This window comes from Miscanthus floridulus, chromosome 1 (assembly GCF_019320115.1).
Source record: "Miscanthus floridulus cultivar M001 chromosome 1, ASM1932011v1, whole genome shotgun sequence".
NCBI classification, from domain to species: domain Eukaryota; kingdom Viridiplantae; phylum Streptophyta; class Magnoliopsida; order Poales; family Poaceae; genus Miscanthus; species Miscanthus floridulus.
In genome coordinates this window covers 79,922,862-79,941,729 of record NC_089580.1, presented here as the reverse complement: position 1 = coordinate 79,941,729, position 18,868 = coordinate 79,922,862, and the positions used below count along the sequence as shown (strand labels likewise).

General features: G+C 45.5%; 2 protein-coding genes across 3 annotated transcripts; both read right to left on the bottom strand.

Moving 5' to 3' along the window:
• Positions 1–2,163: 2,163 nt before the first annotated feature.
• Positions 2,164–5,226, bottom strand: LOC136536725 (protein fluG-like). 2 transcript variants are annotated; one of them, XM_066528923.1, is made up of 7 exons: positions 4,888–5,226; positions 3,373–3,624; positions 3,048–3,114; positions 2,836–2,952; positions 2,644–2,749; positions 2,393–2,549; positions 2,164–2,310 (listed from the first exon to the last, which is right to left on the bottom strand). In XM_066528923.1, exons 1-7 carry the CDS (start codon positions 5,053–5,055, stop codon positions 2,191–2,193), a joined length of 987 nt encoding a protein of 328 aa, XP_066385020.1. In that variant the 5' UTR covers positions 5,056–5,226; the 3' UTR covers positions 2,164–2,190. The 2 variants fall into 2 exon arrangements, with proteins under 2 accessions (XP_066385020.1, XP_066385023.1); XM_066528926.1 differs by having other exon boundaries at positions 2,644–2,691.
• Positions 5,227–16,512: 11,286 nt separating this feature from the next.
• LOC136487952 (uncharacterized) lies at positions 16,513–18,799 on the bottom strand. Its single transcript, XM_066485038.1, has one exon. It carries the CDS (start codon positions 18,690–18,692, stop codon positions 16,791–16,793), a length of 1,902 nt encoding a protein of 633 aa, XP_066341135.1. The 5' UTR covers positions 18,693–18,799; the 3' UTR covers positions 16,513–16,790.
• Between the last annotated feature and the right edge of the window lie 69 nt (positions 18,800–18,868).

Here is an 18,868-nt window from a genome sequence, read left to right as displayed (position 1 = left end):
CTCCCGTGGCACGGATGGAGTCCGTGCGACTCCTCCTTGCGCTAGCTGCCCAGGAGGGCTGGCGTGTTCATCACATGGACGTCAAGTCGGCGTTCCTTAACGGCGACTTGAAGGAGGAGGTCTACGTGCACCAACCGCCAGGATTTGCGATCCCCGGCAAAGAGAGCAAGGTGCTCCGCCTGCGCAAGGCCCTCTATAGCTTGCGGCAGACACCGAGGGCATGGAATGCCAAGTTGGATTCCGCGCTAAAGGGGGTAGGCTTCGAGCAAAGCCCGCACGAGGCGGCCATCTACCGACGGGGCAGTGGAGGAAATGCTCTGCTGGTGGGTGTCTACGTCGACGACTTGGTGATCACCGACACCAAGGATGTGGAGGTGGCGGCATTCAAGGAAGAGATGAAGGCCACCTTCCAGACGAGTGACCTGGGGCCTCTCTCCTTCTACCTGGGAATCGAGGTGCACCAGGATGACTCCGAGATCACGCTTCGACAGACCGCCTACGCCAAGCGCGTCGTTGAGCTAGCTAGGCTCACCGACTACAACCCAGCTCTCACTCCGATGGAGGAGTGGCTGAAGTTGAGCTGCAACAGCACGACGGAGGAGGTGGACGCTACGCAGTACCGGCGTCTTGTGGGGAGCCTTCGCTACCTCGCCCACACACGGCCGGACTTGGCATTCTTCGTCGGCTACGTTAGTCTGTTCATGCATCGACCGACGACGGAGCACCAGCAGGCTGTGAAGAGGATCATCCGCTACGTTGCTGGGACTCTCGATCACGGCATCTACTACCCTAGGTCCCCTGGGGCGGTACACTTCGTCGGGTACAGCGACAGCGACCACGCCGGCAACATCGACACCAGCAAGAGCACGAGCGGGATCCTCTTCTTCCTCGGCAAGTGCCTCGTTAGCTGGCAGTCGGTCAAGCAGCAGGTGGTGGCCCTGTCCAGCTGCGAGGCCGAGTACATAGCGGCCTCCACCGCTTCGACTCAGGCGCTCTGGCTCGCTCGACTGCTCGGTGATCTCCTCAGCAGAGACACTAGAGCGGTGGAGCTCAGGGTGGACAGCAAGTCCGCTCTGGCCCTGGCAAAGAACCCCGTGGTCCATGAACGCAGCAAGCACATCCGGGTGATGTACCACTTCATCCGAGGCTGTTTGGAGGAAGGGAGCATCAAGGCGAGCTATATCAACACCAAGGACCAGCTTGCGGACCTGCTCACCAAGCCCCTTGGGAGGATCAAGTTCCTTGAGCTCTGCTCCAGGACCGGGATGGTTCAACTTTCCCATAGGACGACGCACAAGACTTAGGGGGAGAATGATGGGATAAGTCTCATGTGTGGGCTGGTCTTTGTGGGGATGTGCTAGTCACATGGTCCTTGTGGTTGCATGGTCTGTTTTTAGGATAGCATCTTAGACTAGAGGACAGCATCTTAGACTAGCATCTTGGCATATGCTTGGCTGGCTAGCAGCCTATAAATATGTACCCCCAACCCCTCAGGTTGGCATGACATTTGAAAATAAACCAGAAAATTGCCCCAACTCCTAGTGTCATCCTCTCTCGATGAGAGTAAGAATTCTGCTACTACCAAGAGTAAGAATTCAGCGACTAACACAGCCAAGAGTGGCACTCAAACAGAATGGTCATAACTTGTTCATAAGCAGTTAAACCCAGACTAAGAAGGTCTGCCTATAATATGCATCAACCACTTCTGGAGAAAATAATCTGGCGCGACATATTTAACCAAGAAAAAATAGACCCCTAAGGAAAGATAGACCCAAAGGCTTTGATCTAAGAGGCTGGCCACCCATGTGGCACTCCCCGCGTCAGCAGTTGAAGATAGTCTAAACAGCGAGCGAGTGAGGGAACTTTTAATGCAGCACAATGGGGGCTCGAACCACATGGGTGGCGTCACAACTGATGCCCCCACCCATCACGTTAGCAGTGCGTATGCCCACTATATTTAACTGCAGTATTGTCTGTTACTAGAACTTGAATTCTGGAACATTTCCTGCTACTGCAGCATTTTCTGTGTTTATTAAAACTTAGCCCTGCTAGTGTAGTGAGAGTACAGAGTGAAATATGAACAATATGATCGATAGTGAAGACAGGATAAAACTCAGTTCTGTTTTTAAGCAACACAGGATCATAAGGTAGACTGAATTAATTTCAGAACTTGAACTTTTCTAGAAACTGTTAGTCAGAAGATGTACGCTTTACCTTCTTTATGGGAGCTAGCTCCAGAAGCTCTTTCAGGGACGATGTCATTCCATGAACACTAAGTTTTGGAGTCGCCAAGCCAAAATCAAGGTAGACCTGATTGTTGTTTTTTAGGGATGGATAAAACTTAAAAGCCATGAAACCAAAATATATGCAATAGGAGAAAATCAGGATCTACCTGGGAGTAAACAGATGCAAGATAGGATGCTTCCTTAGAAAATGGATAAGAAGCATGTAGAAGAACAATTTGGCACTTAGCAAATCTTTCGTCCTCAAGAACAGCACGCAAATGTAGTGGGTTGCACTTTCGCAAGTCCAGGTCCTTATCTCCAAAACTGAAAAATGTATAGGAGTATATGTACATGTATGAGATATTGAAACAACCAAAATATAACATTGCTTTCATACTAGGAGCCAAATTGTCGTCACCCTGTGTGAATTTGCACTGGCAGGTTAAGTGAAACAGCAATTCCAAGACTGCAGGTAAATAGATAGTCAATCAGGTTCTTGTTTGTAATCCGAAATGGCCTAGGACCTGAAAAACATGAAGGAACATAATTGCAAATTTTGTTGAGATTGTTTTAGGCGTTCTATCTCCATGACCAAAAAAAAAGTGTCTACCTGTTAGCTCCTTACGAAGACCATCCTCTGCATCGGTCTTGCTAACATTGGGATTGATCTCTAAGCCGCTTCTATATGCAGCTATGCTTTTTAATGCAACAATTTGGTTAGAAACTGTGAGCAATAAGTTAAGGATATTCCTAAATCAAAATGAACTAAAGAAAAATAATCCAATTGGCTTGCAAAGGGTATTGAAAAATCTGGAGGATATGAATTCAGCTTAGCTATGTAGCTTTCAGTGAACGAGTCCAGTGTCCAGCTTGATCCACTGAATGACTCCTGAAAATGGTAATCGTGCAAGTTGACTAAACATTACTTTTTAAAAAGTAGTTAAAATGGATTATTAACTACAAATAGCTGATCTGATATTTCAGTATAAGAAATGTAATATAGGTTACTGGTTCCATAATGAATGGTCATGCTATTTTGCTAAAGTATAAATTTTTCCCAAGCAACCTTTGCACTTAGTAACAAAAAAAAGTGAATACAGAAAAAAAATGTAATACCTAGAGAGAAAAACAAGAGAAATACACTCACATCATTGATGATTGTTTCTGCTAGCCTTTCTATTCTCAGAACTCTGCCAACTACAGGAGCAAATGCCTTGTGAGACTCCAAGTCTAGCATTTTGTCGAATGCTATGCCATCATCTATAAGGATGACAGATATGTTGGCAGCTTGGAAGCATTTGGAGCCAATCGATTTCAATCCTTCAGCACTTCTGAACTTCTCCACCTTCTCAAGTAAGGGCTCACATTTGTACAATGCAGCGATGTCCCTCAAGCTTCTCTGCATTTGAGCATTTCATGAGGTTCCACGGATGTAATGAGTTATATGATAGTGCACCCTTACGTAGGTTAGGTGCCTTATAAAAACATTCTACTACATAAACGGGCACATGCCTTGCATCAGATTTCCCCACACGCTATTGAAAGAGAAATCTAACAAAAATATGTTGCAAGTGCTATAGTAATTGGCTAATCGCAGGGCAAGGGCAACGATACTTAGGCCAAAAAGCTAGTAGGAGGCCTACTGACTCTGTAATTACTAACATGGATAAAAGCTGCTGGAAAATTGCCCCACAACCCCTGAGGCCACGGACACTTGGCTGGGCATTCCAGACCAGCTCCTCATGTGCATATACGCAAGACTCGGTTCCAGTTTCGGAACAAGCAGCCCCACCACTCACAAGGACCCCAGGCATTGATGACTCATCAGGAGGCAAGGAGACGATCAAAGGCGGAGTACTATACAGCCACCACGTTCTACTGCACGATGGCAAGGCAGCCCATAATGCTGCTGCCATCTGCATGCCGCACTGCAGAAAACGACGAGCTCAGCATATTCTGCTAAAACAAGCTGGTCAATTGCAGTAAATTTGCATTCATGTCTATCAGTTATATATGTGCCCTTTGAACCCTGCACTACCCTCCAAAACCAACTAGTAGCACTTGTTTAGTTAGCTGTGTGAGCAAGCAATCAAATCAGGACTACTTGCCACCTTCTAAAATAATTTCTTGAGTTGATCCACAGTACTAGTGAATTCAGGAACACGGAGTTGAATCATACGTATAGCAGCGTTTGCACATCAGGGACCGCCAATAAAACTATTAAGGACCTGTTTGGCACGGCTCCTTCTGAGGGGCTCCTCCGGAGGAGCCGGAGCCGTTTTGGAGGAGCCATGTGGCTCCTCTAAAACGGCTTCGGCTCCTCTATTTTTTACTGAAAAACGGCTCTTCCAAGAAAACATTTGGCAGGGCTCATCTGGAGGAGCCGGAGCCGAAGCCGAAGCCGAAGCCGGAGAGGAGCCCTGCCAAACAGGTCTAAAATATGCCAACGAAAACCTCAATCGACACGATCTAGCACGGTAACCCAGCCTGCAGGCTGCCATCAATGTCGCGATTTCGAATATACCGCTAGGAGAGTACCAGCAGAGCAAGCTCCAAGAGCACAGCTGCGCAGGACAGGACCGGGGAGGAAGCGGGGCCCCGTGGCGGAGCGGAGCGGGACGGGAGTAGTGCTAGTCGTGGGAAGTGGCGGGCGGCGGCTTACCTTGAAGGAGAGCGAGTGGGGCGCGAGCGCGAGCGCATCCCCCTCGGCCTCGGAGAAGCAGCGCAGAAAGGGGAACGCCGAGCCGTGCTCCACCAGGTTGTGCGCGTGCGCGTCCACCGCCGCCACCTCCTCCGTGGCGCGACGCAGCGCCTCGTACCTCGCCTCCATCTCCCTCCGCGGTGTCCGCCGGCAGCCGCCGCTCGCGCTCGCGGCCTCAAGGATCTACGATTGATTCTACGTAGAGAGGCGGAGCGAGCCTCGGTCACGTTTGACTGAAGCGGTGGCTCTGTCTGCGGGATAACCGGATTGGCGGAGGCGAACGACGCACGGCGGCACCACGGAGTGCCGAGTTTTTATATAGGCGGGGGCAGAGTGAACTGGGAGGGTAGCCAAGGAGTGGCACTGCCACGGCCCACGGGCCGCACCCACCGCTCCCCGTTGCTGCTCCTGCTCCTGCTCGGCTCAAGAGCTGCAGGGGCTGGGTCGACGGTCGACGCGGTGGTGAGGCTGTGCCTGACATGCAGGCCCCGCCCGTCAGAATTAAGGGACTGCAGAGTTGAGATTTTTACTAGGTTAGCTGCTGACTGGCCAGCTAGTACAGTACTATCTTTCTATTAACACACAATTCTAGCTTTGAACCGGGACACGGCGCGTGTCCAGGTTCAAAACTAGAATTGCATTTTTTTTTTAGGACGGAGGGAGTAATAATTAACAATTAGGTGTATTTAAGTTACGGGAGCTAGCTAATAACTTTTTGTTGGGCGGTAACTCATTTTAAGGTATTAATTGGATTATTAGATGGGGTGTTTAATCCCCTATTAGCTCGGAAACAAAGCATTTCCATACATTGACGATGATGATCTCACGAGTGATGCCAGCTTCGGCTAGTGACTACAGTAAAATCCGATTTATCTGGGACGTGTTTGGCTGGACGACACCGGTGGCAACTGGCAACCAAGTCAGAATTCATCTAAAATCGGAACTTCTCCGTTATCATCTAAAAAAAAAGAGAGAGTCAAAATTCATCTGTTGGCCGTAGAATCGATGCCATGAATTGTCTGGCTGACTCTAGGCGCTTGAATCAGCCGCTAGCTGAAGGTTGAGGTTGCTGACGAACGATCACTAAGGATGCCATGATATAGCCGAAGAAGTGGTCTCTAGCGGCTGCGGCGAATAAAAATCAGGACTTCAGGAGCTCCGCTCATCACGGGCGGCAGGCAATGGCATCAGATTCAGCCCTGTTTCTGTTCTTCCCCATTTGTTTTGATTTGTTGCCGGCCTTTAACTTCATAATCCAATGATTCATTGGAGTGGACACGAGTCTACCTTGTTCTTGGCTGGAGTGGCAGCACAGATAATTTTGCTAACTTGTTCTTCGCTGATTAATTTCTAGCGTAACCAAACACAAATTATATAATAAAACCCACACCTACGGTTTATGGTCCGAAGCCTGTGATCAGGGCTAGCAATCGAAGTAGCCTTCTTGGCAAAAACGATACTTTGAATTGGAACAACCATACGTAGAGATTAACGGAATTTCTTTGTGGTGCTAATATAGAACAACCATATTTTTGAGTTTTTTTCTTGGTGGAGATCATGCTAGTAATATAGAAGGGATATTTTGATGAGGGAGATTGCCATACTATTGATTGAGCTACTATCCAACCTCAAATGAATTTTATCAAGATGGAATACATTTGATAATACCAAAACTCTACTATAACATTTCTCTAAAATATAATGAGGCTTTAGATATCCTGTGCTGGTGAATCATCACTTTCCATTAAAAGAGTATTTTAATCGTTGGTGTGGCTCAAACTGTCAAGGAATAACTCTTATTTTTTTATAAAAAAAACAAGATATGATTTTGCATTATTTGTCCAACGTTCACAGAAAAGGACGCTACACCGAATATTTGACATGCCTGGTCACCACAAAATCTAGTGATTCTCACGTAGCATCAGGATTGAAAACGATAAGAAGCGATACTATAATACAAAATCCAAAAATAGCCGTTACAGTTTTTTTTATCAAAATATCTAATAATAATAAAAAAGAGTAAAAAAACTGTTCTGCTAACATTTTTTCGAAGAACCAGCGGCAAGAGCACGTCGGGTATGTATTAATAGAGAAGAAGTTTTACAAAAAAATAATAAAAAGACAAAGCAAAACCTCACGAAGGAGGCAACAGCAAAAACTACCACTACAGGAGACAAAACCAACGATCCTTAGAAGCAGCATCCATCAAACATCACTCTGCACGCAAGGGGACAAGAGATGTAAACTAGAAGAGGGAGTAGGTTTCCACGCCAATGCCTTCAAAGAGGAGAACAACATCCAAAGATGTCGTTAACGTCGAATGGGGAATCAATGTTTTTCAACCTTAATCCTAGAGGGTAGGCGGGCCTCACGACAATGCCTCCAACGAAGGACATGCCACCAAAGGCGTCACCATTGTCAGCCAAAGCCAAGGGCCTAGCAGGGCCTTCGCCCGACAACCCCGACACCCAAACTCAAACCAGCCACATCGTGGACGACCATAGCCAACTGCCACCAGCAGGTGATCGCTGCGGCACCGACGAGGTCACAGGCATGCGTGACCTGCCGCCGCCACGCCAGCCAAAAGAGCCGCCGCCATCCTACATGACACCAGCCACCGTGGAAAGCCACATCTTGAAAATAACATTTTTTATGTTTTGATAAAAAATTAAAAATAGAAATAAAAAACAATATCATACTCTACACCAAAATTTTATGGATTCGTACCTTACTATTCTCCAAAAATATTTCCTTTTATTGTGGTGTTTGGAGAGAAAAAACTAGCGTTGTGCCCCTAGTCAATGCCTATGTGCTTCATGCCCCTAGTCAATGCCTATGTCCTCCATCTAGCCTCCACGTGTGAAACGGAAAAAATATTGGGTGCAAACCACGCTCTTGGTGTAATCATGAAAACCCTTCAAAAACCGTACTTTGAGTTTTCCAAAAATTATGAAACAATGCAAATCCACAGTTCATGTATATATGTACATTGTATCAAAAGTTGGGAGGCAAACATATTGTGTAAAAATCCATACAAAAATGACAAATTTCAGGTGCAAGTGCACTAGAAGACAAAATTCCTGGGAATTTGTATTTGGTATTTCCATGAGTTTTTATAGATTGATTTTGCTTCCCTACTTTGGCTACAAACGTACATCTATGGATGAGCTATGGACGTGCATCGTTTCATAATTTTTGAAAACCTCTAAACAGGGTTTTTGAAAGAGTTTTCACGATTACATCAAGAGAGTGGTTTACACCCAATATTTTCATACGAAACAAGTGCTCATAATGCGTCAATGCCTATGCCCTCCATGGAGCCTCCACGTATGAACAAGCGCTCATAATGCGCTTAGATGTGGGTGAAGGTGAACAAGCATCCACACTGTTCATCTTGCCAGAATACAGAAGGCACCGTATAGTCACGACCATCACTTTTTTAAGTGAAATCCAATAAACATGCTATATACTCAATTCTACATAGCCAAACATGCAGATTTCTCCATGACCGCTGATCTTTTTTTCTCAAATCGACAATCATCTAGGTTTCTATCGTGTATCATACTGTTCTCCTTGAAATGATTTTGCATTTTTTTAATCCAACTTTTACCGTACACATGAATGAATAAATGATTTACAAGGTCCTACACGCGCAAAATCACTAGTGTCATGTAGAGGGGTATAGGTTCAAGAATTGTTCAAATGTCATGAGTATATCTTTATTTGTTCAATTCCACAGCAATTATGCGACGATGACGTCCATCTGCAGCAGATTTGACGAAAGAAACAAACTGGTAATTCCAACTCACTCTAAGTTAACTGTGTTGTAATCTTATTCGGCCTGATGATCAGTGCATGACCAAACAAATTAATGCCAAAGAAAAACTCACCACGGCTATCTCAAATAGATAGTGCTAACTAGTACTCCTTAAATTTTAAATTATAAGTCGCTTTGACTTTTTTTTTATATCTATTTTGTAGACATATGCTATATCCAGATACATAGCAAAATCGATAAAAAAAATTAAAGTGATTTATAATTTGAAACAGAGGAAATACTTATTATGCCATAGATCTTTGCTGAATCTATGTATAATATAACTCAACAACGAACCTAGAGATCAGCAGTAACAGTGGCACTTGTGGTGCCCATTGCGGAACTTGGACTCGTCGCCGCGCTCAGGAGGTCTCACTCTCACACCACGAGTTGCAGGCACCGTTCTGATCCGAAGAGCACCCGTTCATCTGGTTCTGCGAACCCCATGAAAGATGGACGAGGCTGCGGCAACACGTAGATATCACATGGACAAGAAACAAAGCATGTATTTGTTAGCTATATATTAGTTCTAAACAAAACAGACAAACGATGGCATTATAGAGCTGCAGCTACTGAGAGAATAAGGCGTGTCATCGTCATCGTCAAATTACCTGCCGAGGCAACAAGAAAGGCGAGCACGATGAACACAACTACTGCACCTGCACGCTCCATATGATCCTCTGTATAAGAATTACTTTACGAGCTAGCAGAAAATATTTCGATCTCGAAGGATGATGTTATAGTTCGTCGTCTTTGGGTTCCTACAGCTATTTATACCTGGAGACTGCATGCCTTTGATTCTGAAGTGTCCTAATTAAGAAAATTAGTATTGTTATTTACTATATTATGCAAGTTAAATCGTTTCTTTATATTATTTTTCGATCTAATTCCCTTCCAAATTGTTCCAAAAATGAATGCCTTCCAAACCAACATACAGGATGTATGCGGAGGAGAACGGTTTTCAAAGTTCACATGGAGGCTGGATGCACAGGTAGGACAGCATGCGATTTAGAACGATACATTCATATAGGTATCGGTCGATAGGTACCCCTTTCATCCCTACCTGGTATTGCCGCGTCATGTAGGATCAAGTGACCTGTTTGAAAGTTACGGTGAGGGATAGTCCTTTTTTTTTTTTTTTGATAAAGAGGGATAGTCCAATTGAGCTTCCGAGAAAATTTGTGGGATCAAGTGACCTGTCTGCAAGTGGTGGTGAGGGATAGTAAAATTGAGCTTCCGGGGGAAATTTGCGGGACGTCAAAGGCTATTGCGCCTCATTACTCGAAGTCGAAGGAAGATCTCGACGGGGGGCAGAGAGCGCCGTATCCATGCAAGCTTTCTTTGTCTACTGGAAGGCCGTCGCCATGCCATCATCCATGCTCCAAACACACACCCATTAATTCTTCTACTAGTCCCGACGCCGACGCGCGTGCACGACCCTGTGGATTCTCCCTCGCTGCCTGTCTCATGTCTAATCGCAAGCTCATGCCCGGCACACGCAAGATCGCAAAGGAGCATGCCATACGCAAGATTTCTTGACTCGGACGGTGCTCCGAACGAACTACCAGCGAAAAGCCCATTCAAGTCGCGGCGGCTTGTTCGAGCGTCGCTCTCCACGCCTGCACAACTGTCCGGATGCATGGATGGGTGCCGGAGTATGCTGCGAGCTAGTGACCTACTAGGTGTGACCACGTAACAGCTCCACGAGACCAAAGTGGACCGTTTGAACAGTTGATTGAATGATGGATGAACGGGTGGAGGGCGACGAGCGACCGGACATGGCAGATGGCACATTATATTGCCACTACAACTGCCTGCCTCAAGCTAGTTGACCTCAGGCAAATTAGTTCTTTCCAGTTGTTCAGCAGAAAAGCACATGACCAACGGAAACGCACCTTTTTGTTTCATCGGAAACTATTATTTATTTACTGGTCCATCAACGAGTGCTCTCGCACATGATAAAATTTTAAAAGATGTACAATTAATATATTTTATTAAGCAAAAAATTACTTATATTAAATTGTATGCTTTCTTTATTTATTTCCTCCAAAATCATAAAGTTATTAATTACTTTTTTTTTGCAGGGGACTGACTAATATATTTTTTATGCATATTAGATATATGCCCATGCGTTGCATGGGGTCATAAATTTTTGCCACGCCTACAACGACGCACGTGACTTATGGCTTACAATAACATACACGTGAGACACGTGTTTTGATGGAGGGGCGAGTGGGGATATGAGCGTTGCAGATGATAATGGTTCGTATTTTTTAGTGTAGAGAAGTTGGCATAAGTGTAGTCCGAACCATGAAATTACATAGAAATTTCTATAGTATCCAGGTCTGGCTCTCGGACCTGCTTGGTTTTGAGCGGACCTTGTTTGGCCTCATCTAGCTGTGAATTAATTGTAGCAATATTTATTCATTTAAAAAATTCAAATTCCTATATGGCTCGGCTGTTGTAGTAGTAGTAGGCATGTACCCTACGTACGTTTGTACCTGAGTTCCTGGGCGCGTGCGCAGATTCTGAGCCGTAGAGATCGGGCTAAGTGGCCTGCATACAATGCGCTGGAGTCTGGAGATCGGGAGGGACGTCGTCTTCTTATTTGCACACGTGGAGAGTTTCGTGTCGGAACGAGACTCGTATCCGTTCCTATTGAACGCAGGACTTCGTATCCATTCCTATCTAACGCACGCAGGACTTCCTAATGAGTCGCAATTGGGTATCAATAGGATGGCACCGGGGAGACGATTACTCTAGAGTCTTTTAGGTGTAGAGATTCATATTTTTACTTTGCATGACACCCTGTGTATTTTAATATGCAATTAGTTTGAAACCTTGCCATTAACTATGGTGACCCTTGTTGCATCACATATATTAAGTCATGAATCTGAATTTTGATTATTTAAATTCAAGTAAAAACTCTTGTGCTTATTGTATCTTTTACTGACTCTCATTTTGGACTGTTTTAAAATAAAATTTTTAGGTTGTACAGTACATTTCTAAAGACTACAATAGCATATTCAATCATTTAAAACTTATAGCATGCCATCTAAGATAAGTGATAGAGCTTGAAATGAGATCTTGAATGGGGTTAATTAGTAGTGCTAACCTCAACAGAATTTTCAACCTTATTAAGACTTATAATGATCAAATCACTCTAGAGTAATGCTAAAGGGCCGAAAAATTATAGCCATCAGTAGTCTCCCACAATTCTTAAGATGATTGGATTTTCCTATCAAGGAATTATATGTGCAATTTTGGTTATATTATCAATATAGAAGTGTCAAACATTTAGTTAAAATATATAAATATTGATAAAGTAACAACCTATATAAATCATGTCATGATTACTAATATGGTTTTAAAAAAATTGTTAGCATCATTAGTATATGAGTTGTTAAGAAAATATTTGGATGAAATATAGCATATATATTTATCGCTCATACATGTTGACACAATGTGTATGCTTACATTACTCAAATCTTAATATATTAATATTGATAGAAGTGGGTAATGTACAAACATCTACATGTTCTATGGTTATTTAAACAATTTTTAATAGAAGATATTGATTATCTTTTAGATGTAGATTTGAGAGGATATTTAATTTTCTTAGTAATGAGATGAAAATTGGGTTACATAAATTATTTATAGTAATATGAGTACATGGGTAATTAGATGAAATTTAGGTCTATTTTAGATCATGTTTCTTAATGGCATATGTGGGTAGTTTAAATATAGAGCCATGAGTTATTTTATGTTGTTTTATGTAATAGCAGAGGTGGGTAATTATTTAGAAAATAGAATATATTATAGTTCAGCTTTTGACTTTTAATCAAGTTGTACAATTTTTTCCACTTGTTAGGTAGAAACTCTAGTGTTTTTTTACTTTTTATTCAAAAATTATTTTTATTAAAAAGAGTTTAGGTCTTAGGAATATTGTTTTCTGCATGCTAATTAATTAAGTTCAAATAGATTGCACTCTAGCACCAAACTTGTTCAATTTGTTATATCAAAGAATTATGTGTGTAGTATTATTTTATATATCATAGAGTGCTAAAAATTAAATTACTAATATTGATATGACATAATGCTTCAGTTAAAATGTATAGTTATTTAAAAACAACTTATGAAATTCATTATTAGGGAGTATTATATAATTGAAAGGGAATTACTAGTGGTTTGTTAGTTAAACATTTTCCATACTTATAAGCTATTAAAATAAATATTTATCCTAATGTATACATGTTTACTTGGTATTCATGGTCAAACATAGCATTATGGTTATTTAATTTCACGGGATTGGAATTAGAAGTTTGTAATTTAGAAATATATATTTCTCGTATATACATGGTCAAACATAGCATTGTGATTATTTAATTTCATGGTTCTAGAAGTTTGTAATTTAGAAATATATATGTCTCATACTTTATGAATATTGGTTTATTTTTTTTTGTAATAGCATATTTTAGTATTTACATATAGATTTGAGAGAGGTGGGTAATTTAGATGCAATGTGAAGGAGGTTATTATGAATTATGTTTTATAATAATGACGAAATGGGTAAGATACAAATATAGTGGGTTATTTTTAAATTATTTTTCTTAATGAAAAGTGTGGGTAATTTATATATAAACTTAGGGGGTTCTTTTGAATTATCTTTCATAATGGCAGAAATGGGTAATTTATATGCAAAATTATGGGGTTACTTTAAGTATTTTTCATAATGGTAGAGTTGGGTAAATTTTTTTTTTATAAATTGCAATAGATCCAATGGCTATTATCGGAGACGATGATTAGAGTCCACCAAATTAAAGGCCAGATGTTTCTTATTAGTGTGAGATAGGATTTATCTTTTTTTTCCTAGCACGTCTTGTGAGAGTTAACGTAGTGCCTCCGTTGGAGACTTTAATTAGTAATAGTAAGATTTTCAGATTTGGCTACATACCAATAGTCGTTTGTTCTGAAAATACTTGGACTCCAGATGACAAATCGATCCGCCGATGTGGCCGGTGATCGAAGAAGCCAGTGGTGGTGGGGGCAAAAGCAAAGAAATAATTGACGCCATTAACGCCCGCATCGCACTCTCGTCGGATACCATACCATACGATACGGCCTGAAAGGAGGCGGACCGCAGAAAATGGTGCGTGGGAAACGTACGTGTGTGTGCCGTGTGCGTTGCCTAGCACTCACAGTGACCGTGACGCCGCCGTGGCCACGCTCTGCGACCGTTGGTCTGGCGACGGCCACGCGGTACGCCGCGCTGTACGTACGTACGTGCCACGTACGCTCTGGCGTCGTCGACCGTCGTTTGCACGCCCACCATGTCGCGCGAGAATTGGTCATGCATCGTCGCTGCGCGAGGCCCAAGCCAAGGTGAGTCGTGGACTCGGCGGTGGTGGTAGCAGCTAGCTAGGTAGAGCCACGGCGTCGCGGGGTTGTTCGGCCGGCGGCCGGAGTGGTGCGCAGGGCGCTCCGGCCGCAAACGCGCGCGAATCAGCGGGTGTGGTCTGTGGTCTGTGGGGGCGCGCGCGCACTGTTCTACCACTGCCATCCATATGCACAGGGACTCAGGGAGAGCACATGCCAGTGCCACGCCGCGCTTTTGTCACTGGTGCTGTGGTGCACGCCTCGTCAATTTGGCCCGTCCAGCGGCCATCGCACGCCAGCGGCAGCGATGGAGCCCGCGGCTCGGGCACGCGCGCCACAGTCCAGGCAGGGCCGCCCGGGCATTGAGCTTTACCAACACTGGAACATGTCTTGGCCTCTTGGTCTTGGGCGTACTCATCAGCTCCCCGGGCCATCTCGTCCCGTCTTCACTGGCTCAGCAGTGAGATTCGCAACAATCCACGTGTGTTGGCGTGGGTTGAAGTGAAACTTAAACTAAATTTCATCTAATCCACTCCTATGGATTGGAGTGAATCCAATCGCATCCGAACGAGGCTTCAACGAGCCGTGCCCGCCCCCCGCAAGCGAAGTCCGGAGCTAGTGAGTCGTAGCTGCGCCAGGCACAGTCTCTTCACTCATGACGGCGCAAGTCTAGAAGGCTATAATGCCTATGATCAGCACTCTCAGTCCTCTGAAAAAACTGCCGTTTCGAAGCACAAGCCATATTTCTCGTGTTCAGGTGCGTCCACAGCTCAGATTGTCCCAACATTGCTGCTGATTCCAGATGCTGGAATGGTCAGGTGTTGAGCACACGGAAACGAGGAAAGCCGATGGCGATTTCTAACTTGTATCATTGATTTTACAGATTATCTTAAAAAAAAAATCAATGCATTTACAGATTATGACCCATACGTCCTCCAGTCTCCTACACACGCGCCACGAACGAACAGCGCAACGACTTGGATCATGAGGCTGCTGCATATTTTTTCTCCTAGGGCGAAATCAAGGCCCGGTGTTTAATTGATGTGGTTTTGCGGGTCTAGGGCAAAATCACAGTAAAGTTGTGTGGGAAACGGGCTCTGGGTATATCAGAACCAACCATTTGCAAATCACACTAATAGGCACATCTCATGCTGTGTGTGGGCAGTGGGCTTATGGCACAGCGCTTCACACGGATATCTGCAATTCGGCCGAGTAGCGTACAGGACCAGAAAATGCACTTCCCAGGACAAAGAGAATGCCTGCTGCTGCTGTGAAGAAGCTCCACGCTGAAAGCACAATTGCCATCTCAGTCCGGCACATTCCATTGCTGATGCGAGCTGAGAAACCAGGCTAACTGACCAAAACAAGGTCAACGAGAAGACGGGCTTATCAAGAAACCAACCGCTAAGTACCCGGCGAGCTAAACAAAGGATGGTTCTTCGTGATGGCTTGGACTTTGAAGATGCTGAAGCCTAACAGCATAAGGTATTGAGGCAGGAAAGGTGAGCAATGCAGGTAAACTCTACGAACCAAATCAGAACCAAAACGGCTGGGTAAGGCCAAGATTTGGCTTTGCCTTGTTAAGGTCAAGAACCAAACTGGCACTGGCCCAAAATGCACTGACAGAGAAATCGAGGGGCAGTAACTTGCTCATTTCAGAAAGGAAAAATGCAGGGTTTTGACATGGACAGGGTAAGTTTAGCTATAATGGCAAACACTACTGACATGTTCTTGCAATTTCATAGGAAGATGCACCAAATGCGTGGCAAGACAGATTGGTTTTGAAAGATGCATCATAGTTGAAGTGTAGAAATGGAGATGACCGATCCATAACTGTGTTCTTAAGGGAAGTGGCACTGCAGCTCAAGCCTTAAGTATCCATGAATGCAAGCGACTGGACATCATAAGTTTCTAGGTTTCCAGCTCACAGATTTATTGGTTTTCAGCAAAGACAAGAAATGTTAAAAAAATTAACATTTTTTCACTCACCTAAAAGGAAAGGGTAAAGCCATCGCATGAACTTAACTGGTATGAATCCCATTATCTAAAAATGCTGGTACCGATCCTCACATGATTATAGTGTTTCCAAACCAGTTGCACAGAATATTGGTGTTCATGTTTGATTGACTGAACTGAATTTATGTTTGTCAAAGACAACAAATTTGAAGGGCGGGCTTGGTGCAAGCGGTAGAGTCTTACCGCCTGTGACCGGAAGGTCCCGGGTTCGAGTCGCGGTCTCCTCGCATTGCACAGGCGAGGGTAAGGCTTGCCACTAACACCCTTCCCTAGACCCCGCACAGAGCGGGAGCTCTCTGCACTGGGTACGCCCTTTTTAACAAATGTGAAGAAAACACACAATTCATAGAATGGAGAATGGAGAGTAACACGGGTCGTGGTGGCAAAAACCAATGAGCTATATAGCAGAGATACAGAAGACAGCTGCAATAATGCATGTTCAGCTAATTGTTTCAGGCTTTCAGCACAAGCCCAACGCATGAACTGAATGTACTAATGTAATCTGGAAACACAAAACCGTGGTATAACAAAAAGTGATACCGGCTACTTAGCTACAACAAGGCTAGGGGTGGCATAAGAGACGCCAACAACAGTCCAAAATATCCTCTGAAGCATAATATTTCATAATATCAGCTCACCTTAGCACACCAAATGTTCAGGAAGAAGCTGGGCATGTATTCACACCATCCTTGCAATCACGCGTAAGCTCGTTGAATGTCTCCACATGCCTCTTCCCCCTCAAGAATACCTCAGTGTCAACTGCAACCCTCATGTAACCATCAAATTCTACTGGCTTACCATTGCTCAGCACCTTAGTTTCAGTGAACCACTCACTATTCTCATCCCACAGGTACTTGAAATCATCGAGGAAGTGTGTTTTATACTTTTCCTTAAGTGGGTCAAAGAACGATTTGTCAGGCTCATTGGTAGCAATGTACAAATACCGGCCAGCACCAACCTTATCATTAAGTGACATAAGGAGACTGTCTGGCGAGGTATCTCTATCAAGGTTTGGCCAAAGTTGTGTGTTCTGCGCTTTCTCCCCTCTGACAACATGGACCGAGTCGAAGTCCCAGTTCATCCGTGAGGCAATGGCAGATACAATCTCCATCAAGCGACGAGATTTCCACAGGAAATGCCATGGGCGCTTGATTACTCCCTCAGTCTCACCCTCGCACACACGTGACCAATAGTTATCAGGCTCGACACTCCCAAACTTCCTCATGATCAGTGTGTCCTTGACGTCACGAAGTTTCATTGGGGTCATCCTGATGTCTTCAGTATAGAAGTTCTTGAGCCTATCTTTCTTGTGCCACTTTCCCCAATCTTGCCAGAACTGGCTCTGGTCGATCACCGACGCTGATTCCTTCAAATGCTCAAAATCAAAGTAGAGCCTGAAATCTCTATCTTCATCCTTGCCACTCGAAGTATACCGTGCATTGAGGCAGACATTCAAGTCCATGACAAGAGTCCGGTTCAAGAACTGTGCCTCACCAAGCGCACACAAGAACCCCCAAATAAAATGGTTCATGCTCTTGCACCTCTCGCCACCACCGATGTAAATGAGGTACTTTCCACGGCTGAAATCGGACTCAGAAGCAACCACTGGCAAGCTGTCATTGACAGCCTCACCAACAACAAACAACGGCTCCGCTGCAGCCCCAGCAGCCTCATTGTTGGCAGTGTTCTCGTCCAGCCTAATCTGTGTCTTAGCCGGCACGAAGTCGGTCACAGGTACATCCTGCTTCCCCTTCTTCCCTTTCTTCCCCTTGCGCCGTCCGTTGCGCTTGGCACCCACACCCGAGTGGTACTCACCCACGGTGTCGACCACGAGGGTGCAGGTGTTGATGTCGCGGGTGAGCGTGAACCGGCGGTAGTCCTTGTAGTATGTGGTCCGGCCGGTGCCGATGGCGTCGGCAGCGGGGCGGAAGCGCCAGGCGAGATCACACTCCATGGGACTCCCCGGCACCGCCACGGGACGGCCGAAGCGGTAGAAGTGGAGGTCGGGGAACCGCTCGATGGCCGCGCGCATGAGCAGGTTGAAGAGTTCCCTGTCCCCCGTGCAGTCCACGGGCGCCTCCGTGTCGCAGGAAACCGCCTCCGCAACGGCGGCTTCCTCCGCCACCGCCGCACCCTCGCCCGTGGCGGCATCAGTGTCGACGGTGACGGCCCGCTCCGTCTTCTCGGCCTCGGCGCCAACTTCGGAGAGCTTGATGAACGGAACGGCCTCCGCAACGACTTCGACACCCCCAGCGGCGGCCTCGCCGGCGGCGCCGGTGGACGAGGAGTTGAAGTCCTCCCCGGTGCGCAGCACGGAGTCGTCGGTGAGGAAGGTGGAGGTGGATGTGGAGGAGGTGAGGAAATCGGTGAGCTGGTGCGAGGACGGGTGGAGGAGCGGATCGTCGGGGCTGTGCACGGCCGCGAGGAGCGTGAATGCGAGCACGGCCGCCACGAAGAGCGCGAAGAGGAGGTTGCCCCCCGACCGCAGCGCGGTGCGCAGGTCTGGCACCCCGCCGCGCCACCGCGGCGCGGACAGTGCCGCCGCCCGCCCCAGCATTCCCGCGGATCTGGGTTCGGATTGGGAGTGTAGTGGGGGAATGGGAGTGAGGCGGGGGAGGGATCTGGCTGGATGGGGGCGGACGCCGACAGGCGACAAGGCTACAGGACGCGAGCGAGAGGTCGTGGAGGTCACTCCTCTGTTGTTTTTTTTACTGCCATTATAAAAGCTCCACG